Below are 27,613 nucleotides of genomic sequence, written 5' to 3' on the forward strand. Positions count from 1 at the left end.
TGCAATGGACTGGTGACCTATACTGGTTTGGATACTGTATTGTGACAAGTGCTGCTGGGATAGACTCCAGTTCTTTGCAACTTTAAAACTGAACTAAGCAGTTTCAGAAAATGCATGGACGGCTGGGTAGATTATCAAAGACTTTGTTGAGTTTCTCAGTATTACTTATTTCGCTAGAATGCAAATTGCATGCATAATATTCCATTCTTGGAACAATCTATGAACCAAATTTTAATAAATACAAATTAAGTAAAATTCTTACCTGAAACTTCAGTAAAGTATGGATCCCAGTTTAAAATTCCGAATTCATAAAATAAAAAGTCTTGGCATAAATAAAGCAACAAGTTGCTCATTCTTTCCACAAAGTTCATTTTATCTGTGTACAGGGTAGGTATCCCAGGGACATAAGAAGCAGGAGCAGGAATCTGTCCACAGAGTCTTTCTATTGTGTTACCAAAAGAGAATCTAAATGTGTAAATGAATGGAATCCCCAGCTTATCAGCTATGAGCTCACCACAGATATTCATTGGATCAGAAAGGAGGACATCAAATTGGGATTGACGTAATTTATCAAGCAGTTCTTCATTTTTGAGTACCCCATCACAAATTTGTTTTAAAAAATCTGTAAAGTCTTTAAACAGGTTCTGTAATTTCAATGCTGCCTGTACTGCAGACAAATTAGGTAATTCATATGTCATAAATTCAAATGCCTTATAAAAATGATTTGAGAAAGCAATCTTTGGAAACGGTACTTTGAAATCTTCAAAGAAAATACCTTGCGTATCGTTGATGATGCCTGAAGCTGTATGCCGTAAGACTGTTGCGTTGTGACCTCTGTTGATAAGCGCGTCCAAAATAAATTTAATATTATTCCAGTGACTGTACTCTGCAGGCCACACCAATACTTTTCCACTCAATGCACTTTTAGATAAACATATGTTAATAAAGAGAATAAAGAAAATCCTCAATGCACGTTTCATGGCTAATGTTTTTTCAAGTGTTACCAGCTATCAACACCTTAAAGCTCAAACCTATCTTAAAATGTTTTGTGGCATGATGATCCTGAACAATTAATATGCTTTTTTAATGTCTAACAACCTCACGAAACAAAAAAAACGGATACGCCTTATTTTAGCGTGAGATATCAATAGATCTGCCTTCTTAAGTTCAACTTGTCTAACAGCTATCATTACCAATGTGAGATCTAAACATTTCAGCTCTCCTATTAATCCCAAAACAAGTTATTCCCCATATTCATTAACAGGTGTTTAGGTGGTTTTATATTACATTGAGCATGACTGTAGCATTGCGTTTAAAAAAAATTAAAAAAACACATCACCATCAGTATGTTCTTTAGCTATGCAACCTGTTCTGTATTTGTTAGGATACAGTCATACCATATTTTACATTTAAATATCCTATTACAGTATGTACTGCATTTAAAAAAAATTGTACAGATAACAAAATATGCTGGATGAAAATGACTGTTTTGGATACTTTCTAAAGAATTTAACTGTTACAGGTATATTGTAGCTCCTATTTAAAAAATTACACCCCAGTCTGAATCATCTTAATTCATTATTCTGCAATCATTTTAACTTTAAGGGCACAATGATCAATCAAGTGTCCATAAGGTGATCATATTTTTTCATACTCTTCATAAGTACAAAAGAAATATTTTCATAAATTATATTGCATGGTCATATACTGCCGTCATCATTAGGGACATTCTTTAAAACATTAAAGCTACCGAGTTGCCAGCCAACCTAAGTCTAAGCAAACACACGTGGAACATTTTTAGAAGATTCCTGAAGTGTGCCTTGCAGCCAATCACAACTATGGCTTTATCAACTAGAAACAGCAAACAATCATTAAATATAAAAGTGTATGTTCACTTAAAAATAATAATAAAGAAGTGAAACAGTGACCTAGATTATGTCTTGTGGGGTACAGCCCGGACACAGACAGGTAAACATGATGTTTTTAGCACCACACACGAAGTTTATTTACAATTATTATTTACAATAGAGTGCACAAACCCAGTGCTGCACCAGCAATCACCCCTCAAGTCCAAGCCTTCTCACAATGCCTTTCTCTTCTCTGGTCCGCCTCCACTCTCCTCCAAGACTTCGTCCTTCTTCTAACCGACTCCAGCTATCGAATGGAGGGAGGCAGCCCCTTTTAACCACACCCGGATGAGCTCCAGGTGCTTCCCGACACTCTTCTGTGTGGCGGAAGTGCCGGCTGCGCGCCCGGAAGCACTCTGGGTGTCCTTGTTCCTCTTCCCCCCAGCACTTCCGCCACACCTGGAAGTGCTGGGGGGGAAGAGGAACGGGGACACCCAGAGTGCGTCCAGGGCTCTCTAGGCATTGGGGCGCCCACAGGCCCCTCCAGGGTTGAGCTTCCAAAGCTCTCCACCCGTGGTCCCCAAAGCAACCATGGCGGTCACCCCCTTGTGGTCTGGAGGAAGTGCAAGCCTTCCTCAGGTCCTCCTGGGCATCCCGGCTGGGTAGTAGCCCCAGGCACTCGCCACAGTCTATTAACCTTTCCACATTCAGCTTACATGAATATGTAATTTAAAGTTCTGTTCACAATGAATGAAAAACTATGGTCCTCAAAAGAAAACATGCTATATGCTTTTCTGAAATCTTGGAACAGTGGGGACCATATGTCTAGACCAGGACTACATACCTGCCATTGTGAAAACTAATACTAAGTTCTTTATATGGGCACTGTAACATATTTTAAACCAACAATATTTATGCAAGTGGAATATGTGTAGGTTGAGTGACAAAGTTATTTAATGGCAGGCGTTAACACTTCAACTTGATCACGAGGTAAAGAAAAAAAGAAAGCATGTCTTAGGCATGAATGCTGACTGCTAATAGCATAGCAGACTCATGGTTGGCTTTGCAAACCCATGGTTATTCAAATTGTTCAGTTTGACGACAAATAGAACTTAAACATTAAACATGTATCCTGAAAAACAATGGTCAAGGAGAAAAACCAACAGTTTAAAATATAACCGCTATATGAAATGCAAAAACATGGATCTGTAAAAATTAAAAAAAAAAAGTATATGACATGCATTAGGGTTAATTTACCTGTAATTTCACTGAAATATGAATCCCAGTTTGAAGATACCCATTCATAAAATAAAAAGTCATTAATAAAGTAAGCCAGTGTATTCTTCATCCGGTCTACAAAGGTCATTTTGTCTGTGAACTGCAGACCAACTCTAGGAACAAAGGAAAATAGGGAGGGTAGCTGTCCACAGAGTCTCTCCATAGCATTGCCAAATGAGAATCTGAAGGTATAGATGAAAGGAATTCCAAGTTTGTCAGCAATCAACTCACTGCAGGTCACCAGTGGATCAGAGAGGATAACGTCAAACTGAGTTTGGTGAAGCTTATTGAGCAGTTCCTCATTTCTAAGGATTCCATCACATATGCCTCTCATTATATGTGCCCCTTTCTTAAACAGACTCCTAATTTTCCATGCTAAATGTAGTAAAGACTGTGAAGATGTTTCATAAATCAATAAATTAAGCATATCCTCCAAAAATTCAGGTAGAGACTGATGTGGACCAGGCACATAAAAAGTCTCAAAGTTATAACTACTGTTCTATTTCAAGATTGTGGATCCTGAATATAGCAATAGAGTTATATCATGGCCTCTGTGGACCAGCTCATCCAAAATGAACTTCATATTGATCCAGTGACTGTCCTCCATGGGCCATACCAAGACTTTTCCACCCATTGCTGTCTCAGTCATGAACAACTGAAGAAGCACAAGGGAGCACATATGCATAGCAGATTGCATGGCTAAAGCTTGACAATACAGCAGTGTGACCGCTCATGTCCTTTGTCCTCCTTGCAGCATAACCTAGGCCTTATTAGAATTGCATTTATCATGGCAAACACACATAACCTTTGTACAAGTACAAATTCTAACATGATAAGATTTCAGTGAAAGTTACAAAGTCATTGCTAAAGACTCGATGTCTTTAACAGATTTCACTTTTGTTATTAATTGCAACCAAGTATCAAATCGTCTTGGTTCTGATTAAGCTTTGTGTGTAATTAGCTGGCATTTCTGTTGTTATTTAAAACACACAGTATTAGGTTTACTTTTATAAGTAATTGTTGTAGGTTTTTACTATTTACAGTGGAACCTTGAGATACAAACAGCTCTGTATAGAAGAAATTCAAGATACGAGGAAAGTACGAGTAAAAAATTTGGATCTAAATACGAGCATTGGCTCACGTAACGAGCCACGAGCCAGGCTGTGGTTATGCATGACGCATTTCTCGATCTGCCTCGACTCGGGGGATTCACCCAAGCTGACGCTGCCAGTCCGTCAGCTCACTCAGTGTTCCTTGTTCTCCCGTTGCGTGAGGATCTATGCGTTTGTGCGCTTATGATTTCATTGTTTCGCTGTAGCAGTTCACCGTATAAGCGTATTCAAAAATATTGCAGACATGCAGACGGAGAATAGGAGACGACTGCCCTCAAGAGGAGAGAGAGAGAGGCGCAAGCGAGCGAGATAAGGAGAGAGAGAGAGAGGTGAGCGAGCGAGCGAGAGAGATAAGGAGAGAGAGAGAGAGAGACACGTGCGCGAGCGAGAGAGATAAGGAGAGAGAGACACGCACGAGAGAGAAGAACCATCAGCTAAAAAATGTATTTTTATGTTGATATTTTTGGGGGTGCGGAACGGATTAACTGGATTTCCATTATTTTCAATGGGGAAGTTTGTTCTAGATATGAGAAATTCGCTATACAAGCGCAGTGCTGGAACGAATTAAACTCGTATCTCGAGGTTCCACTGTATTTACTATTTTAGTTTTACCGTTTTCTTCCATTAAGTTTGATTACTTAATTTTGCACAAGAAGAGGCAATTAAAGTGCAAAGCAGATACAAGCACATATCTATACTAATAAAAGCTAAAGCCCTCACTGACTCACTCACTACTAATTCTCCAACTTCCCGTGCAAGTAGAAGGCTGAAATTTGGCAGGCTCATTCCTTACAGCTTACTTACAAAAGTTGGGCAGGTTTCATTTTGAAATTCTACGCGTAATGGTCATAACTGGAACCTATTTTGTCGCCCATATACTGTAATAGACTGCAGCTCGATGGCCGTGGGAGGCGGAGTTGTGTCTCGCATCATCACGCCTCCCACGTAATCACGTGAACTGACTGTGACCGCAATACGTAGAGAACAAGGCAGAGCTCCAAAGAGCGCTGAAGAAAAGACGCTTTACACAATTGAGAAGGCAGAAAAAGAATATCAAGCGAGTGACGCATACAAGCATATTCATAAGTGCAGCTACTGCGGAAACAAAGCAAGGTGTAAACCATAAGTTTAAATTAAGTTTGTAGACACGCTCCTTAAATTAAGTTCATAGACAGGCTGCCGCTGGCGTTTGTCAAGCCACGACTAGCACAATATTCACGGGATACAAGTTTAATGAGAGGACGCAGGGTATAAACGAGAATTTTGATCACTTTCGAACTAAGTTAAAATTGCTGGTGAAGGACTGTGCTTATGCAAATTTCGAGAAACTGTGTTGGCAGAGGGGGAAGTTACGTCAGCATCTCCCCTCCCATTCACTTCATTTCGCTCTGAGCTGAGCTCCGCAGCTAACGCGGTCTCGCAGAAACAACTTTGTGACGCTGCCACCAAATACCCACAGAAAAATCCACAAGTTAATATACACACTGTCTCTAGGGCTTCTCCACACTCTGAATCCTCCAGGCACTACTGAGCATAATCTAATTTTGAGGGTTGGGACACCAATAATATTACTGAAAACCTTACAGCCACCGAGACTTTGTAATGGCACGAGACTTCAGGTCACGTGTCTGCAAAAGAACCTAATTGAGGCAACTATTTTTACTGGCAGTTGCTCAGGGGAGAGAGTTTGTATTCCTCGCATCCCCGTTACACCCTCTGATCTCCCATTTCAATTTAAATGCCTCCAATTTCCAGTAAAGCTCTGCTTTGAGATGACAATTGATAAGTCTCAGGGACAGACCCTATAAAAGGTTACATTGACAATCATGTTACGTTATTTTTAAAATGTTTCCTTTTCTTAGCACAAGCACAGCTGAGAAGCTTCAATGCATGTGCTCCATAACGCATTAAAAAAATAAACGCATTTAATCACACTTTGCATTGCAAGCAAAGGGGAACTTTTGTCAATGCATAATTTCCTGGTACATCGATTACATTGATGCACACATCAGAGCTACAAAAATGGAAGAGTCTGAAGAAAGCGCGTTGTTAGGACTGATCGGAGGCAAATTTCATTTCAAAAGACTACTCGACGGAAGCCTTGATAAAAGCGTGGTTTTTTGCAAACTGTGCAAAAAGGAGTTTGCATACCACCGATGCACTTCAACCTTACGGTACCACCTAAATGCAAAACATGCTACAGCGAGCACAGAAACTGTGTATGATGTTAGCACTACCAGTACAAGTTCGAGTACCAACAAAAGGTGTCGGCAGCCCAAACCTGATGAAATGACTGGCTTCAGGACCAAAATTCGTAAGTCAACATCGGTCAAACTTACAAATTCTCTTGCAAAATGGATTGCTTTGGACTGTAGACCACTAACAGTGGTGGAAGATAGGGGGTTGGAAAATGTGCTACAGTTAGCGTCAGGTTATCCAACTTTCCAACTGCCGTGCCGAAAGACTATTTCAAGTAAAATTCAACAGCTTTATCACACTGAAAAGCAAGCAAATTTAGATGCATTACAGAAATCGGACTTTGTGGCTCTTACTGGGGCTCATTGGACTTCTGTGCAGTTAGTAATTTTAATTACATCTAATTACAGAATGTTCAATGATCACACTGTTTTAGCCTAATGTACTAAATAATTATGGCTAAGGTTACTCGGAGTTTAAAGGTGAAGCTGGTCAAATTACCTTTTATGTTTCTGCCTTATTTTTTAAGAAGAAAAACTGCACTTTATGTTGAAATTTTTGTTATTATTATTTAAAGACAATACCATTCTGAACATGTACTTAAAGTACTTAGAATACCACTTTATTTTTAAGTCTGCCCAATTTTAGCCAGGGATGATATTTTTGTTTCTGTTTTGAACTGAAATGCAGTTTAAATGCATTTTTTTTTTCAGAAATTAAAAGAGCTTGAGTTTACAATATTCATGTCCATGTCTATTATTTGATTCTGTCGCCCACTAAAACCCTTTTAAATTAAAAAAAACATTTGCGCTTTGGGTCAAATTTTCTTGTGTGATTACATGCGATTAATCAAGATTAATTAATTACAAAGCCTCTAATTAGATTAATTTTTCAAGTCCCACCTCTAATATATATATATGTAGATATGTATATATATATATATATGTAGATATGTATATGCATATATATGTATATATGTGTGTGTATGTGTAAATATATATATATATATATATATATATATACACACACACACATATATATATATATACATATGCGTATATATGTATATATATGTATATACTGTATGCATATATATATATGTGGATGTATGTGTGTGTATATATGTGTATATATATATGTGTTGTAACAGAATAAGGCGCTTCTCGCACCCTTGCACCCTCAGACACCACGTCAGACACTAGGTAAAAGTCCAATAATGATGTTTATTCTATCAATAATGTGCACAAAGCACCCTCCACTCCCAAATACTCCAATAATAATAATAGCAACAACAATAATCCTCCACTCTCCCAGACGCTTAGCCACCCTGCCTCCCAACTCAGCTCGTTGTCTGGGAGTTCCCATAGTCCTTTTATACCTCCTGACCCGGAAGTATTTCTGCCCAATAGTCCACAAGTCCTTTTCCCTTCCGGGTCAGGTTAAATAATGTTTTTTCTCACCCCGGAAGCCCGTCGCTCTTCCTATGACGAACTTCCGGGTCATAGGCACTCTCGAACTCTTGGTCCTCCCTGCAGCTCCCTCGTGGCCCCATGGCATCCAGCAGGGCGGTGCATAAAAACTACATGGTCCATAATGCCCTGCTGGTCTTCTGGGGACCTCTATGCTGCAAGGAGGGCTCCACCTGGCGGCTTGGGGGTATTGGCCGGGGTACATAGCCGGCCATATCTTACAGTGTATATATATGTATATATATATATATATTTATATACTGTATATATATATATATATGTGTGTATACAATATATATATTTGTGTGTGTGAGACGGCCCCTTTTAAACAGTCCCCGGATGAGCTCCAGGTGTTCCCAGCATGCCTCCTCTGGCCACGCCCCAGCATGGCGGAAGTGCCGGCTGTCCTCCCGGCAGCTCTCTGGGCGACGTCCTAATTCTTCCCCCCAGCGCTTCCGCCACACCAGGAAGTGCTGGGGTAACAGGTCCCCAAGGCATTGGGGCGCCTCCTGGCGGTGACCACGTGCCCCTACAGGGTAGGGCTTCCATGCCCTGTACCCGTGAACCCCAGGGCAACCAGGAAGGCGACCCCCACGTGATCCAGGGTGGATGCAGACCCACATCTGGTCCTTCATGTCGTCCCGGCCGGGTCATGGCCCCTGGCATCCCTGACACTGCCCCACAGCCAGCGAAGACCACTCGGGGGGAAAGAGCGGCCCGTCCCGCGAGTGCAACGCAGCCCCGAAGCGGGTCCAACTCTAGGATAGCCGGGGTCCGGCCCCACACTCCAAGCAGGGACAGGGGCGGAGACACGACCTGAGCACCACCACTTGGTGCTCCCCTGCTCCCCCCTCTTACCGGCACCCTGGGGCCTCCTCGTTCGGCACCCCCTCCGAGGCCTCCGCGCCCCTTTGGTCGGAGCCACTTGCTCCCCTGCAGCCTCCTCCAGCCGTGGTGGCATTCGCGCACCAGCAGAGAGATCCTTCCGCAGACGGTCCGACATCAGAGGGCAGGTCCCCAACGAAGGGGGTCCTACAGCTCGCCCGGGGTCCGTCCCTACAAAAGAGAAGACAGGGGCAGAACGCTGCCAAAGCACCCTTCCCGTGCCACACACGGGCAGTGTTCCCCCCTCCAATCGGCACCCCGGCACTTGCCTGTTCGGCACCCTCTCCGCGGCTTCCGTGTCCCTCTCAACGATGGAAACGCCGGCACCGCCTGCGCTCTCTCCGCCGGCCTCAGGGATTCCCTCTGCCCCCGCACTAAGCAGCCCGTGTCCCTTCAGCGTCCTCACGGACTCCCCCCTCGCCGCGCATACAGCCCGCGCCGCCGCACCTCCTGTCGGAGGGTATGCTTACTCGAAACTGATCGTTGACATCACAGCCATTTTTGGCAGACCCTCCCGTATGCTGTATGGAGTCGGCTGTACTTACCGTCTCCGCCGTATCTCTCCGGCTGGAGATTCCAGCGTCGCGCCGTCCCGTTGTCGATCGAAACATCCTCAGCGCTGCGAGCGCCTTTCTCTCCAGTTCCAGCACCTCAGCCCGGAGGGCACGTAGCATCTGTAACAAACACTGCTCCGCGGGCTCAAGGGACGCCTCCAGCTCCGCCAGAGCAGCCGGCAAAGACAGGAAGTTAACCGACGCGGAGCCTACCTGTCTGTCAGCCTCCGACGCCGGCCACTTCCTGTGGGTCTTCTCCTCCAGCCCAATTGGGTCTTCCCCTCTGCCCGTGATGGACATTCCTTGGTCCCGCCTCTCTACAGTCATCGGCGGGCACACGAGACACACCGTCCAATCGCGTGCCTATCAGGGGGAGGGACTTCTGGTCCGCGGCCATCTTGCCTCCCCTTCTGCGGTGGCGATGTGCCTGCCGGCAGCCTTGCTGTTGCTGACCCGGACACAGACAGGCGGACATGTTGTAAATCACCACCACACGTTTATTTACAAATATATTTACAAATAATATGGTCACTAAGACCCACAGTCCATAAGTGCACAAACCCCAACACAGTCCTGGCCACTCAAATGCCTTTCTTCTGGCCGCCTCCACTCTCTTCTGCCTTGTCCTTCTTCCACCCGACTCTAGCCCCGAATGAATGGAGACGGCCCCTTTTAAACAGTCCCCGGATAAGCTCCAGGTGTTCCCAGCATGCCTCTCCGGGCGCCGTCCTAATTCTTCCCCCCAGCACTTCCTGGTGTGGCGGAAGCGCTGGGGTAACAGGTCCCCAAGGCATTGGGGCGCCTCCTGGCGGTGACCACGGGCCCCTACAGGGTAGGGCTTCCATGCCCTGTACCCGTGGCCCCCAGAGCAACCAGGAAGGCGACCCCACGTGATCCAGGGTGGATGCAGACCCACATCCGGTCCTTTATGTCGTCCCGGCCGGGTCATGGCCCCTGGCATCCCTGACAATATATATATATATATATATATATATATATATATATGGTTAAAGCACCAACAAAAAATAAAACGCATCTTTTCCAAACCAACATGGTCCATTGCAAGGAGGCAGGACACCAGAAGCTATCTTAGCAGAATAAGTAACAAAGCCCAAACCAATTAGGGCCAACCAGTGGGCATGTACACTTACTTAAATTGGATCAATATTACATAGGTTTGTGAGAGGCTTGTCTAAGCCATAGCTTCTTAACCACTGGGTCATGATCCAGGTTACCACTGGTTAGTCGCAGGTTTCCATTATTGATTAGCAAATAGTTCATGGTGGGTTATCAAAGCAGTCAGCAACGCCGCTCAACATTTTTCCCTGTTTTATTAATGGGGATCCCCAAATGTACTATTGTTTCAACCATGGGGGCTACTAGTGATTTGGCGGCTCACGTGAACTGACTGTGAACGTGGTACGCAGAGAACAAGCAAGAGCTCCAAAGAGTGCTGAACAAAAAACGCATCACACAATTGAGAAGGCAGCAAAAGAATATGAAGCGAGTGACGCAAACAAGCATATTCATAAGTGCAGCTACTGCGGAAACAAAGCACACGGTGGAAAAAGTCAATGTCCAGCTAAAGGAAGACAGTGTAAAAAATGTGGTAAATTGAACCAATTCACTATAGTTTGCAGGACTGGGAAAGGTAAACCTGTGCATGCAGTGTGTGATGTCTCAGATAAAGAGAAAGACGAGCTGTTTATTGATGCAGTAAGAGAGGAATAACACTCTGAAGCTGAACAAGCATTTGAGGACATATCAATAGGAAAGCACAGTGTAAAGCTTAAGTTTAAATTAAGTTCATAGACACGCTGCCGCTGGCGTTTGTCATGCCTACGACGAATACAATATTCGCAAGATACAAGTTTAATGAGAAGACGCAGGGTACAAATGAGACTTTTGATCACTTTGTAACGGAGTTAAAATTGCTGTAACGGAGTTAAAATTGCTGGTGAAAGACTGTGCTTATTCAAACGAAGATGAGATGGTCAGGGATAGACTAGTGTTTGGCACAAACTCAGCAAAAGTGCGAGAGAAACTTTTAAGTGTCGGGTCTGAGCTAACATTAAATAAAGCTGTGGACATCGCAAGATCACACGAGATAGCACAAGCACAGCTGAGAACCTTCGATGCATGTATTCCGAGCGGCTCACGTGAACTGACTGTGAACGCAGTACGCAGACAACAGGCAAAAGCTCCAAAGAGCGCTGAACAAAAAACGCATTACGCAATTGAGATGGCAGCAAAAGAATATGAAGCGAGTGACCCATACATGCATATTCATAAGTGCAGCTACTGCGGAAAGAAAGCACACGGTGGAAAAAGTCAATGTCCAGCTAAACGAAGACAGTGTAAAAGATGTGGAAAATTTAACCACTTCGCTAAAGTTTGCAAGACTGGGAGAGGTAAACCCATGCATGCTGTGTGTGATGTCTTAGATAAAGAGAAAGACAAGCTGTTTATTGATGCAGTAAGAGAGGAACAACCCTCTGAAGCGCAACAAGCCTTTGAGGACATATCAATAGGAAAGCACGGTGTAAATTTTAAGTTTAAATTACGTTCATAGACACGCTGCCGCTAAATATTCGTAGGCACATCCACAACCGAAAATCAAAGTCAAGTTAGGTGTTGGATACACCGATATACAATGTCCCAGAGGTTTTCATTTGGATTCAGTTCTGGGGAATGTGCGGATCAGTCAATGGCATCAGTGCCACGATCATCCAGGAACTGTCTACACACTCTGGCTGCATGAGGCTGGGCATCGTCCAGGAGGAACCCAGGACTCATTGCACACTGACAGTGGCTCTGAGGCTTTCATACCGGTACTTAACAGCAGTCTGGAGACCTGCCTAGCACGTGGAGGTCTGTGCGACCCTCCAAGGATTTACCTCTCCAGACCATCACTGACCCACCGTCAAAATGGTCATGCAGGATGATGTTACAGGCTGTATAATGTTCACCATGGCACCTCCAGACTCTTTCACATCTGTCACATATGCTCAGTGTGAACCTGCTCCCATCTGTGAAGAGAACAGGGTGCCAATGGTGGAGCTGACAATTGTGGTATTCTTTGGCATATGCCAACCGAGCTGCATGGTGATGGACAGATCCCACTAGAGGATGTCAGGCTTTCATGCCACCCTCATGGAGTCTATTTCTGACAATTTGGTCAGAAACGTGAATGCCAGTAGCCAGCTGGAGATCATTTTGTATGACCCTGACAGTGCTTCTCCTTTTCCTCCTCACACAAAGGAGCAGATTCTGGTCCTGCTGCTGGGTTGATGCCCTTCTATAGCCCTGTCCAGCTCTCTTTGTGTAATGTGTGTCACCTGGTATCTCCTCCAAGCTCTTGAGGCTGTGCTGGGAAGACACAGCACACACCTTCTTGTGATGCCACATATGGATGTACCATCCTAGAGGAGGTGGACTACTGCCTCATGCTACCAGTAGAGACAAGGACACTAGCACAATGCAGAACTAGAGCAGAATCAGTCAGGGAGGATAAGGAGAGAGCCATTCCTTTCAAAAATGTTTATTTTTTTGGGGTTGTCTTGCTATTGCCTCTCCAGTGTACCTGTTGTCACTTTCTTTTGCACCAATTCAGGTGAAGTTGATTCACAATTGCTTATGCTTCATAACTGGACAGATTGATATCCCTGAAGCTTAATGGACTTGGTATTAGACTGTGATGATTATGTGTTCCCTGAATTTATTTGAGCAGTGTATATTACCAAGCCTGAATAATTTGATTTTTCTTGCTAGTAGCAGCAATTTAAAGATGCTTAGAAACAGCATTTTGTATGTTATTCTTTCATTTATGCGAAGGAATTTTACGTATACAGAATACTATTGTCGCTCTGATCCCAGTTTAGATTCAATAATTGATTGAGGTGTCAAAGTCCTTGTCACATTACACAACGTTTCAAGCAATTTTCAGTTGCAGACTTACACAATCTTAGGGAGTTGGCAGCAGTAATGTGACACTGGCTTTAGTGAACCTACTTTGAGAATTTTACCCTGCAAACTTGTGAATTCAAGTTACTAGTCCACACATTCAGCAAGCAATATAGGTCTTGCAGTCCAGTTTTCAGTGCATACTAATTTATCTGCATTACATTAATACTAAATACAATTAGTATCTCTACAAGTACACATTTTTTACCTTCTAGTTTAGCTACTGTCCAGGAAAGTTTTGTCACTTTGGCAGTGCCCTGCATATTCAAATTCCGCAGTAGTGAATTATCTACTCTCTCTCTATATATAAAATCCTAAGCCTAAAAGTGCAACGATTTTATGTGATCTTTTTATGTCTTGCTTTTTTTCACGCTTTAAATTGGGCTTATTTTAAAACCTACATATATATGTTTGGTATCATTCTTTTCAGAATTTATCAAACCTTAATGTGATGTTGTTAGATTTTCAGATTCTTATTCCGTTTTTAAATAATAAACTAAGAAATATCAAGAACTCGCGTCCCGTGAGACGAGAGTTTGTGCCAAGAGATTTAACCATTCCTGGGGTTGGAAATAAAAGACAAAGAGTAAGACAGCTGCTGTACAGGCTTTTAAATGTTCGAAGCACCACATGAGATGCAGATCACACGGCACAGCAGCTGATCGAGAAAAAATATTTGTTTCCCATTGTATTACCATTTAAGAGGGTGTTTTGGAGGAGCGACCGCGTCTCCTTAGGGTGCGAGTGGCAGAGATGCCAAGTGGCTGGCGCATAGCGCAGGCTGGGGGGATTGGCAAGCAAAGTGAGCAGGGGGAACCCCTTAGTGTTTGTATATGTTACTAATGTCTTTTTTTTTTATATAATTTAGGAATGCATAGAGTAAACATTTCCATAAAGTTCTCTAAAAAACAAAAAAATTGCAATACATAAATGCACTTCTAACATGATCTTAGATGCTGTACATTACAGGAAAGTATGTTTTTCTTTCTTTTTATGTATCTTGTGTTACTTAAGCTTTGCTTCCTCAAAGATGGTCAGGCTAAGTTAACTAATGACTGTGAATTGTCTAGTTCTAAGTGAGTGTGGTGTGTGCATGAGCATGCCCTGCAATGGACTGGTGACCTATACTGGTTTGGATACTGTATTGTGACAAGTGCTGCTGGGATAGACTCCAGTTCTTTGCAACTTTAAAACTGAACTAAGCAGTTTCAGAAAATGCATGGACGGCTGGGTAGATTATCAAAGACTTTGTTGAGTTTCTCAGTATTACTTATTTCGCTAGAATGCAAATTGCATGCATAATATTCCATTCTTGGAACAATCTATGAACCAAATTTTAATAAATACAAATTAAGTAAAATTCTTACCTGAAACTTCAGTAAAGTATGGATCCCAGTTTAAAATTCCGAATTCATAAAATAAAAAGTCTTGGCATAAATAAAGCAACAAGTTGCTCATTCTTTCCACAAAGTTCATTTTATCTGTGTACAGGGTAGGTATCCCAGGGACATAAGAAGCAGGAGCAGGAATCTGTCCACAGAGTCTTTCTATTGTGTTACCAAAAGAGAATCTAAATGTGTAAATGAATGGAATCCCCAGCTTATCAGCTATGAGCTCACCACAGATATTCATTGGATCAGAAAGGAGGACATCAAATTGGGATTGACGTAATTTATCAAGCAGTTCTTCGTTTTTGAGTACCCCATCACAAATTTGTTTTAATAAATCTGTAAAGTAAACAGGTTCTGTAATTTCAATGCTGCCTGTACTGCAGACAAATTAGGTAATTCATATGTCATAAATTCAAATGCCTTATAAAAGTGATTTGAGAAAGCAATCTTTGGAAAAGGTACTTTGAAATCTTCAAAGAAAATACCTTGCGTATCGTTGATGATGCCTGAAGCTGTATGCCGTAAGACTGTTGCGTTGTGACCTCTGTTGATAAGCTCGTCCAAAATAAATTTAATATTATTCCAGTGACTCTACTCTGCAGGCCACACCAATACTTTTCCACTCAATGCACTTTTAGATAAACATATGTTAATAAAGAGAATACAGAAAATCCTCAAAGCACATCTCATGGCTAATATTTTTTCAAGTGTTACCAACTATCAACACCTTAAAGCTCAAACTTATCTCAAAATGTTTTGTGGCATGATGATCCTGAATAATTAATATGCTTTTTTTAATGTCTAATACCCGCACGGAACAAAAAAACGGATACACCTTATTTTAGCGTGAGATATCAACAGACCTGCCTTCTTAAGTTCAACTTGTCTAACAGCTATCATTACCAATGTGAGATCTGAACATTTCAGCTCTCCTATTATGCCCAAAACAAGTTATTCCCCATATTCATTAACAGGTATTTAGGTAGTTTTACATTACATTGAGCATGACTGTAGCATTGCGTTTAAAAAAAAAAACACACATCACCATCAGTATGTTCTTTAGCTATGCAACCTGTTGTGTATCTGTTATGATACATTCATACCATATTTTACATTTAAATATCCTATTACAGTATGTATTACATTTAAAAAATGTACAGATAACAAAATATGCTGGATGAAAATGACTGTTTTGGATACTTTCTAAAGAATTAAACTGTTACAGGTATATTGTAGCTCCTATTTAAACAATTACACCCCAGTCTGAATCATCTTAATTCATTATTCTGCAATCATTTTAACTTTAAGGGCACAATGATCAATCAAGTGTCCATAAGGTGATCAAATTTTGTTATACTCTTCATAAGTACGAAAGAAATATTTTCAAAAATGATATTGCATGGCCATACACTGCCGTCATAATTAGGGACATTCTTTAAAACATTAAAGCTACTGAGTTGCCAGCCAACCTAAATCTAAGCAAACACACGTGGAACATTTTTAGAAGATTCCTGCAGTGTGCTTTGCAGCCAATCACAACTATGGCTTTTATCAACTAGAAACAGCAAACAATCATTAAATATAAAAGTGTATGTTCACTTAAAAATAATAATAAAGAAGTGAAACAGTGTCCTAGATTATAAGTCTATTAACCTTTCCACATTCAACTTGCATGAATATGTAATTTAAAGTTCTGTTCACAATGAATGAAACACTATGGCCTTCAAAGTAAAACATGCTTTTCTGAAATCTTGGAAGAATGGAGACCATATGTCTAGACCAGGACCACAAACCTGCCATTGCGAAAACTAATACTAAGTTCTTTATATGGGCACTGTAACATATTTTAAACCAACAATATTTATGCAAGTGGAATATGTGCAGGTTGAGTGACACAGTTATTTAATGGCAGGCGTTAACACTTCAACTTGATCACGAGGTAAAGAAAAAAAGAAAGCATGTCTTAGGCATGAATGCTGACTGCTAATAGCATAGCAGACTCATGGTTGGCTTTGCAAACCCATGGTTATTCAAATTGTTCAGTTTGACGACAAATAGAACTTAAAACATTAAACATGTATCCTGAATAACATTGGTCAAGGAGAAAAACCTACAATTTAAAATATAACAGATATATGAAATGCAAAAACATGGATCTGTAAAAATTTAAAAAAATGTATATGATATGCATTAGGGTTAATTTACCTGTAATTTCACTGAAGTATGAATCCCAGTTTGAAGATACCCATTCATAAAATAAAAAGTCATTAATAAAGTAAGCCAGTGTATTCTTCATCCGGTCTACAAAGGTCATTTTGTCTGTGAACTGCAGACCAACACTAGGAACATAGGAAAATGGGGAGGGTAGCTGTCCACAGAGTCTCTCCATAGTATTGCCAAATGAGAATCTGAAGGTATAGATGAAAGGAATTCCAAGTTTGTCAGCAATCAACTCACTGCAGGTCATCAGTGGATCAGAGAGGATAACGTCAAACTGAGTTTGGTGAAGCTTATTGAGTAGTTCTTCGTTTCTAAGGATTCCATCACAGATGCCTCTCATTATATGTGCCCCTTTCTTAAACAGACTCCTAATTTTCCATGCTAAATGTAGTAAAGACTGTGAAGATGTTTCATACATCAATAAATTAAGAATATCCTCCAAAAATTCAGGTAGAGACTGATGTGGACCAGGCACCTCAAAGGTCTCAAAGTTATAACTACTGTTCTGTTTTAAGATTGTGGATCCTGAATATAGCAATACAGTTATATCATGGCCTCTGTGGACCAGCTCATCCAAAATGAACTTCATATTGATCCAGTGACTGTCCTCCATGGGCCATACCAAGACTTTTTCACCCATTGCAGTCTCAGTCATGAACAACTGAAGAAGCACAAGGGAGCACATATGCATAGCAGATTGCATGGCTAAAGCTTGACAAAACAGCAGTGTGACCGTTCATGTCCTTTGTCCTCCTTTCAGTATAACCTGGGCCTTATTAGAATTGCATTTATCATGGCAAACACACATAACCTTTGTACAAGTACAAATTCTAACATGATAAGATTTCAGTGAAAGTTACAAAGTCATTGCTAAAGACTCGATGCTTTTAACAGATTTCACCTTTGTTATTAATTGCAACCAAGTATCAAATCGTCTTGGTTCTGATTAAGCTTTGTGTGTAATTAGCTGGCATTTCTGTTGTTATTTAAAACACACAGTATTAGGTTTACTTTTATAAGTAATTGTTGTAGGTTTTTACTATTTATTTACTATTTTAGTTTTAATGTTTTCTTCCATTTTTTAGCAATTTTAAACTGAGAGTTTGATTACTTCATTTTGCACAAGAAGAGGCAATTAACAAAGTGCAAAGTAGATACAAGCACATATTCACAATAAATGCTAAAAGGCTGTTACTTCATAGTCATTTCCATCTATATGCACCTGTTAATAACAAGCAGGTTAAAGCACCAACAAAAAATAAAACACATCTTTTCTAAACCAACATGGTCCAATGCAAGGAGGCAGGACACCAGAAGCTATCTTAGCAGAATAAGTAACAAAGCCCAAACCAATTAGGGCCAACCAGTGGGCATGTACACTTACTTAAATTGGATCAATATTACATAGGTTTGTGAGAGGCTTGTCTAAGCCATAGCTTCTTAACCACTGGGTCATGATCCTGGTTGCCACTGGTTAGTCGCAGGTTTCCATTATTGATTAGCAAATAGTTCATGGTGGCTTACCTAAGCAGTCAGCAACGCTGCTCAACATTTTTCCCTGTTTTATTAATGGGGATCCCCAAATGCACTATTGTTTCAACCATGGGGGCTACTAGTGATTTGTCAATGAATTTGCAAAGGCAAAACTGGGTCACGGTACCATAAAGGTTGAGAAACTCTGGTGTAAGGAAGGCAGTATGGGCTGAATGAATAAGAAAATGTATTACTACGGCTGGTTTTGGCAATTTCTAGGACATTATCACCCTATTGTTTTCTTATGACCCCTGGCCGGAAGTATGAATTGCCTCAACTCTATTAGCCACAGCGCGTGACTGTATTAATATTAGAGAAGTCTGTGTGCATAAAGGAAACTTCTAGTATAGTCCCACCACAAACTGGATGCCAAACATGCCACCAGTCAATATTACCAGTTAGAAAAAAAGAAAAAAAATTTGGATGTGAGTGTAAGTAGGCTTTGCACCCTAGGAACCAAATTACCCAAACTATTTTATAACATTTCAGTAATTATTTACCTCTCTGATGCTGATCTTCCTGATCATAAAATGGGTCATTACAATAGTAATTGACGAGAAGAATTCATAATTAACTGCAGAATTATGGTATTTGAGGGTTCTTTCAGAGTGCCTCTTTCTCCAACACGATTTAGCTCAAACACTAATCAGCACATCATCATCTCATAACAGGCTCAAGTTTTGACTTTGGTATTATTCTGTCCAGCCATTTTAGCTCCAGACCATCCTCAAGAAACTGTGACACACACACACACACACACACAGAGACAAACAGGAGACTTAAAATGAAAGGCAAATCTATAAAATGTTCAATGGGGAATACCAATGAGCAGAGCCGAGGAAGCAACTAACATGGTAATTTTCAATCCAATACTTTTAAAGTCTATTGTACAATTTAATTACAAAATTTGAAGTTTTATATCTAAAATTATATGTAAAGTTAAAAGGGGTGTTAACATGGAGTTGTGTTGCTAAACTGGAGATGAAATATGGCAATTACCAGTGGGTTCCCTGCAGTAGTATGTATGGCCCCTAACAATCTCATTTGGATTATGGATGAATAAGGATATCATAATCAGAAACAGTGTGACAAGATGACGCAGTGGTTAGCACTGCTGCCTCACAGTCCTGAATCCCTGGTCCAACCAAGTTATGTATTTCTTTGTGTGGGTTTTCCGTGGATATCCTGCTCTGTCCTTACTTTCACTGTTGATAGTATACTGATCCTGGGCTAATGTGTGTCACCTGCAAAAGACTGGCATCTAGCTTTGCCAATCTAATGAATAAAGCAATTTCAGGGAAAGGAAATCCATAATGAAAGATAAACCTATAATGATGACACAGTGTTTACGACTGCTGCCTCACAGTTCTGAACTCCTGGTCCACGTGACGACAGGCAAAAATGATATAAAATGAAATATAAATTTCATTGGTTTATAAATGATGTAGCTGCCTTTGGCAAAATGTGACACAGCAACATGTGTGTGTCTAACTGGCAAGCTGTGACTAACTAGTATTCCACCAGTTTCTGCCAAAACACATGCCGACGGACATAGTCATATGCTTTTTCCAAATTTACAAAACAAATGCAGACTGGGTTATCATATTCCTATGCACCCTCCAACAAGGGGGAAGAGCGTAGAATACTTATTTCTAAAATCTTTCAGATTGTAAAATGAACTGTAGTAACAACCAGCAACTTGTAATTTCTCAGCTGCATGGCTCTGCATCACAGCAAAAGTATAACAGGGTTCTATTATATGGCATCCTTAAGTCCTCACTCCACTCAGTAAGTGTTTAGGTGTGCTCTGCCAAAGACGACTCCCTCAGTGCTAGTGACTACTTGGCTTATGAGTACATTGAGTTATGAGGGTGCCGTTTCTCTGCACTTGAGTTCTTCTACATATGTATACAGCATAAAAATGAAAGAGGAGCAGGTGTAAAAGGTGTAGCAGCTGAATAAATCAAAATGAAACAACAAATGTACAGATTTCCTGCAGGTACTTTTATAATATAATGTAAACTTGAAAATGAAGTAGTAGCAGTAGTAGTAGATGGCACAATGTTACCACTACACACAAGCACGCATGCGCGCACACACACACACACACACACACACACACACACACGCATGCACATGCACTACTTAATGCCATCAATCAACCATAGTCTACAACATTTCTCTGGCGGAGGACCATAAATCCACGGTAACGCATTAAACTGGATTCATGCACAGTACCCAAACAATGTTACCTGCTTTAGCTGCTTGCCTACTCCATTAAATATTATTTATTTTTTAGAACGTCACTTACCTTTAACTTCACTAAAGTATGGATTCCACTGTGAAAATGCAAATTCATAAAACAAGAAATCCTGACTCATATAAAACAGTACGTTTTTCAACCGCTCTATGAAGGTCATTCTGTCCGTGTACTGCAGACAGACACCAGGCACATAGGATGGAGGAGAAGGCATCTGTCCACAGAGTCTTTCTATTGTACTGCCAAATGAGAACCTCAAAGTGTAGATGAAGGGAAGGTCGAGGTGTTCTGCAATCATTTCACTGCCAAAGAACAGTGGATCAGCAAGCATCACATCAAAGCGCTGTTGCTTAAGTTTTTCAAATAGTTCTTTATTCTTGAGCACACCATCACATATCTGCTTTGTGACATTGGCAAACCGATTAAACATTTGTCTAAGTTTCAAAACAAACTGCACTGAAGACAAAGAAGCAGCATCATATATCCAAAAGTTAAACATTTCATCAAACATCTCATTAATGAACTCTTTTGAAAATGGCACTTTGAAAAATTCTGCCTGAATGCCCTTTGCCTGGTTGTACTGTATTGAGGGGGATGCTGTGTGCAGCAAAACCGTAACGTTGTGGCCCCTGGTGGTCAGCTCTTCCAGAATAGAATTTATATTAATCCAGTGGCTATGTTCTGTAGGCCAAACAAGTACACGTCCACTCATAGTGCTCTGCATCAGGCAAAAATGAAGAAAGACGGTAGAGATCATCCACCAACCTGGCACCATCTTGGAATTGGGAATTAATTCTGGAAGAGTCTCTTGCTTTGAGTGTTAAAGCTGCTGACGCTTTGCATTTCACAGGACTCATCCAATCACCTCATGCTCTCTAAAAGGTTTTCATCAGTCATCAATGCTAAGGGCCCTGCCCTCCAAATCTTGTTTTAAACCTAGAACAATCTTCACATTATATAGGGTAAAGTCCAGCATTAATAATGTGAAACTTAAGACCTTAATAATTCAGCTTTCAAAACAAAACAAATATACAATTAGTAAGATAAACCTACTTGTTTCTGCCTAGGTAACAGAGAGAAACATTTCAGAGGCTTGTTAATCTTTCTCTCTCATAAAGAATACACAATGCAGATTTTCAGTGATTATAAGAAATCCCCTTCATTATATGTTTTCACTGCATTCACAATTTTAATTCCCTTTATAAAAGCCATGATAGTTTTAGAAGTAAGCTACAAAAAGACTTCTTTGCAGTAATAAAACAGCAATATGTACAAATCTAAAGGTAAGCCTAGGATTTCCAGTGCTCAGAATCAGCAGCTCTTAGGCTTTTTTGACACACTGTAAAAAAATGAACACTCTCTATTTAGTAGTAAAATTTGAGAAGTGCAAGACAGAAAGAAATATAGCATTGCTATAGGAACCAATAATATACTGCCTGTGATTGATCTAGAAGTAGTGCAAGATTTGTACTTTTTAGCCCATTCTCTTTACATGACAGTTTACATATTATACATATGTTAAGAAAAGAATCACCCCTTCAAAATATTCACATTTTGTTGCTTTGCAGCTTGAAACGAAGTCAGTCAGTCATTTTCCAACCCGCTATATCCTAACACAGGGTCACGGGGGTCTGCTGGAGCCAATCCCAGCCAACAGAGGGGGCAAGGCAGGAACGAATCCCAGGCAGGGCACCAGCCCACCACAGGACACATACACACACACCCACATACCAAGCACACACATGCGGGACAATTTAGGATCGCCAATGCATCTAACCTGCATGTCTTTGGACTGTGGGAGGAAACCGGAGCACCCGGAGGAAACCCATGCAGACACGGGGAGAATATGCAAACTCCATGCAGGGAGGACCCAGGAAGTGAACCCAGGTCTCCTTACTGCGAGGCAGCAGTGCTACTACTGCACCTCCGTGCCACCTTGAAATAAAGTCACACACAAAAATATTTCTCTAGCTGTATTTACTCAATGCAACTTATAACAGCCAAGTGAAAGTATAATAGCAATATCATAAATGTGTGGTCACTTGTAATTATTCTGATTAGTTCAGCATACAGTAGTGCATTCCAGTGCTCAGAAGTGCAACTGAAAGCAATCAACAGACTATAGGTGGCAAGGTACTGTCAAAAGATCTCAGGGATAAAGTTGTGGACAGGCACAGGTCAGGCGATGAATACAAAAAAAATGTAAAGGCTTCGTCAATCCCTAGGATCACAGTAAAGCCCATAATCAAGAAGTGGAAAGTGTTTGGTACTACTAGGATCCTTCCCGGATCAGGCTATTCCTCCACACTGGATGGAAGATGGTCAGAGAAGGTACCAAGAGGCCTATTTTGAAGCAGTTACATTAATTTTTAACAAACAGTGGTCACTGTGTGCATGTGACAACAATATCACAAATGTGGCTTGTATGGGAGGGTTGCCAGAAAAAATGCCACTCCTCAAGAAAGGCTACATTAAGACTTGATTGAGCTTTGCCAAAAAGCACCTTGAAGATTCTGAGACAAAATGGAAAAAGGTGTTATGGTCAGATGAGACCAAAATCAAACTATTTGGCCTCAATGACAAACAGTATATCTGGAAGAAAGCCAATGCAGCTTACAATCCACGACTCACCAGTAAAGCACGGAGGTGGCAGCATCCTGCTGATGGGGTGTTTCTCTGCAGCAAGGACTGGGGTATTTGTCAAGATAGAAGGAAAAATACAGTAGGCAAAATACTGTTAAATTCTTGAAGAAAACCAACTGCCCTCAGCCAGAAAGTTGTCAATGGGAAGAAGGTTCACAATCTATCATGACAGTGACCTGAAGCACACAGCAAAGTTGACCACAGAGTGGCTGAAGGAGAAAAAGCTGAATGTCCTTGCATGGCCTAGTCATAGCCCAGACCCAATTGAAAATCTGTGGAATGACTTGAAGATTGCAGTCCTCTAAAGCTGGAGAAATATTTTTGATGTGTCTTCATTTCAGGCAGCAAAGCAACACAATGTGAGTATTTTAATGGGGCGAGTTTTTTCTATACACTGCATTATATATTAATTATGTACATATTACATGTATTGTTCTTATTTTTAAATTGTATTTTTTTCTGTTTTGTTTTCTGCATGTTTACCAGTTTTTGTTGAGATCTACCTCTGTACTTGAAGCTGCTGAAGTATAAGGCGAGATCAAGCACGGGTAAAATGCATGCAGAAAGAAATCTCTCAGTCCAAAAGTTCATTTTAAAACTATTTAGTGAAAGTAAAGTTAAAAGCAAATAATCCACACAGGAATAAAGAAAAAAAGCAGTTGCACACATAGAATAAAAGGCAAAATAAAGGAAAAATGTATCTTCTCTAAACTTAGCTTTTCTTGAGAAACTTTAGTTGTTTGTGTACTTAAAAGTTCTTTATTTCTTCTACAGGGGTGTGAAAAACTATTCGCCCCCTTCCTGATTTCTTATTCTTTTGCATGTTTGTCACACGAAATGTTTCTGATCATCACACTACTACATTACTTTTTCACACAGGGCCATGTAGGTTTGGATTTTTTTTTCTCCCTAAATAATAAAAACCATCATTTAAAAACTGCATTTTGTGTTTACTTGTGTTATATTTGACTAATGGTTAAATGTGTTTGATGATCAGAAACATTTTGTGTGACAAACATGCAAAAGAATAAGAAATCAGGAAGGGGGCAAATAGGTTTTCACACCACTGTATATTTAAGGATTCTTAACTTCTTATATACTTAAAGGTTTACAGCTTCTTCTTCTGTACGCTTTAAACGTACGGTTATGCACTTAAATAAATGCAGTTTTACGATTTACTTCACACACTCAAAAGGCCCGTAGGCACAGTTTAAAACCATATGCCTTCTACATCTTACACATGGCAAGGCTGGTCACTAACTGAAGAATAAGGTTTAGTCAAAGCAGATAGAAATAGCTAGAATATACCAATTTTACTCAACTTATGGGGATTTTAGGAACCTCCCATAGATTATACATTGTCATCTAGTAAAATATTTATGAATCTTATATAACTAGGAAAATGGCTCTTACAGTACTTGTTCATTATTTAACAAATATTTCATGATTGTTTATGCGGATTTCTTTGTTTTATTTATTATTTCTTTATATTTACTGTGTTGCCTTTAATAATTCTCATTTATTTTATTTACTAGGGGCCTCTCCCACCCCCGTGTTTGGTTTACCGGATATACAATACAATACAATTTATTTTTTGGGTATAAAGTAATCCCTCCTCGATCACGGGGGTTGCGTTCCAGACCCCCGCGATAGGTGAAAATCCGCGAAGTAGAAACCATATGTTTGTATGGTTATTTTTATATATTTTAAGCCCTTATAAACTCTCCCAAACTGTTTATAAATATTCCCCGCAGAGTTATACAGCATAATCCCTTTGTATTCTCTTAGATATTAGGTAAGATTCACTGAAATTATGTACATAAACACACTGTTTATATACAGTAAAACCTAAATATTATTTTAAAGATATTGAGTGTCTCCGATATCACATATTTTACAGCCATTACGATAGACAGGCCACCAGCAATAAATACGTACAATGCAAGAAAAACAGTATACAGTAAATGTGTGTACAGTGACACTAAACGTACGTACATGTACTAAGTACTGCAAGTAGAAAATTAATTATGGTTACTCACCAACAATGACACGATGACTTGTCCGATAACAATGAGTTTTATTTTACTGCACAACAAAGGAGAGCGTTACAGCCCTTAAAGGAGCCACTTCAGGCGATTGTGTAGCACTGCTGTTGTTCTTCTTCTGGCAGTCTTCAATCCAAATCCCTAAAGCAGATTCCATCCAGACTACTGCCTTATTACATCCACTTACAACTTGTTTTGCACCCTGGTTAAAAGGACACTGCGGCCGTAGATCTTATATTCCTTTCCTACTTTTAAATAAAAAGAATCGTAGCCTTCAACAAATCCAAAGCGTTTACCTTTTCGGCAATCGTTAACATCTTCCGTTTGCGCTTGGGCACGGCCCCTGAAGCAGTAGCAGATCGTTTTGGAGCCATAATGAAGGGCTTGACTATGCACAAAGATAAACACAAAAGAGCACAACTCTTTACACAGCGAAACACGTTGATGCTGAATGGCGAGATGAGACTTCCTGGTTAACACTGCATTCAGCACGCAGGAACTTAACTGCGTGCTCTGATTGGTTAGCTTCTCAGTCATCCGCCAATAGCGTCCCTTGTATGAAATCAACTGGGCAAACCAACTGAGGAAGCATGTACAGGAAGTAAAAAGACACATTGTCCGCAGAACCTGCGAAGCAGCGAAAAATCCACGTTATATATTTAGTTATGCTTACATATAAAATCCGCGATAGAGTGAAGCCGCGAAAGTCGAAGCGTGATATAGCGAGGGATTACTGTAGTCCAAAATCACACAAGAAGTGCCGCAATGGGCTTTAACAGGCCCTGCCTCCTAACAGCCCCCCAAGCCTTGACCCTCTAAGAAGACCAGAAAAAACTCCCACAAAAAAAAACCCTTATAGGGAAAAAAATCGAAGGCAGTTCAAAGAGAGACTTCTTTCCAGGTAGGTTGGGCGTGTAGTGGGTGTCAAAAAGATGGGGGTCAATACAATACAGCACAATACATAGAACAGAATAAATCCTCAATACAGTATAAAAATAAAAATTCTAAGTACAGAGTAGAATTTCACATTAGATGATATCACATAATATGATTTGGATTTGTTTTAAGTCCTGGAGACCTCATTCATCAAGCTGCCTCCCCCATTTTGCCATTCCTGATCTGAAATAGCGCTAATCATATGAAAGGACCCCTCTTTCCCACGATCCCTGCGATCCTCCATCAGGGATGACTTTACCTTAGGCAGACAATATACAATTTAAAGAGATTGTTATTTTCTTGGGAATTGTTACATATGCATTATTTTCACTTTTACTTTAAACATTTTTGTAATTTATTTCTGGCATTTGCGTGGTTACATCTCTTTCTTGCCAGACGTATAATGCTGCTCGCGTTGTGAAGGGGGATCAGCTGAACGCACGCTAAGGATATGCCTTTGGATCATTTACGGTCTTTTTGCTGCTTGCGAGCTGCCTCTTCTGCTTGTTGCATGTCGTTGTTTTAAGAGCTGGGAGCACATGATGCTTGTCTGCCACAAGCAATCCAACAACTGCTAGGTTAGATGTCTGTGGACTTGTTTTAAATGATGGCTCACTGCCTGGTCTTTGACGTTCTAAAAACAATCCTTGTCCTTCATTTCCAGCCCCGGGAGTGGTTAAATTCTTTCTTGCAGGATGTATAACGCTGCTCCCATTTTGGGTTAGGGGGAGGGGGGGACGGACTGCTGTTGCGCTGTCCTTCGATCATTTTAAAGCCTGTACAGCCGTTCTCATTTTTGCTACTTTGTGTCTCTGCTGCTCGCATTGTGATCGCTTCTCCGTGATCATAAATATACACCTGACCGAATTGCGTTTTCTTTGAAATTAAATTTGTCGTTACTTTTGTGAGTCCACAGATTCCCATAGCGTATGTTCCATTATTGTGTAAATCTACGTTTTGTGCATTGAATGTTGCGAATGCGAAAAGACTTTTTCTGCTCTTTTCCTTTTATTTCTGACCTTGCTTTGTCCTGCTATTTTTTCAATTACACCTGGGGCCGCACAGAAATGTTGCGTAAGAACTTTTCCACGTTCAAATCGCGATGTATAAAACCTACACTTGGCATAAAGCCACGCAATTTTCCACGGTACCTCATACCTTGACGTACGCAAGTTCTCCGCTCAGTTTTGCAGACTGGCAGCACCCAGCGTCAAAGCAGTGCTACTGTTCCTGTGTGGTTACACCTTATTTTCCTGACGCGGCTTTATAAATACACTGAAA

At 40.7% G+C, this 27,613-nt stretch overlaps 1 protein-coding gene across 7 annotated transcripts in view; it reads right to left on the reverse strand.

Moving 5' to 3' along the window:
• The window catches only part of LOC120532975 (UDP-glucuronosyltransferase 2A1-like), a 133,647-nt gene that overhangs the window by 33,199 nt on the left and 72,835 nt on the right, over positions 1 to 27,613 (reverse strand). Inside the window, exons 1-4 of one of the 7 annotated variants that reach the window (XM_039759535.1) lie at positions 21,157 to 21,597; positions 20,760 to 20,787; positions 9,903 to 9,914; positions 263 to 631 (exon numbers count right to left, since the gene is read on the reverse strand). The exons of 3 other annotated variants lie outside the window; for them this stretch is intronic. In XM_039759535.1, coding sequence (XP_039615469.1) covers positions 263 to 631; positions 9,903 to 9,914; positions 20,760 to 20,787; positions 21,157 to 21,483 — 736 coding nt within the window. In that variant the 5' untranslated portion in view covers positions 21,484 to 21,597. Of the gene's footprint in view, positions 1 to 262; positions 1,196 to 9,902; positions 9,915 to 16,900; positions 17,676 to 20,759; positions 20,788 to 21,156; positions 21,598 to 27,613 lie in introns of those variants that run through there. 3 more of the 7 variants (XM_039759529.1, XM_039759533.1, XM_039759528.1) reach the window with 3 other exon arrangements.

The sequence above is a fragment of the Polypterus senegalus genome, chromosome 7, assembly GCF_016835505.1.
Source record: "Polypterus senegalus isolate Bchr_013 chromosome 7, ASM1683550v1, whole genome shotgun sequence".
NCBI lineage: Eukaryota > Metazoa > Chordata > Cladistia > Polypteriformes > Polypteridae > Polypterus > Polypterus senegalus.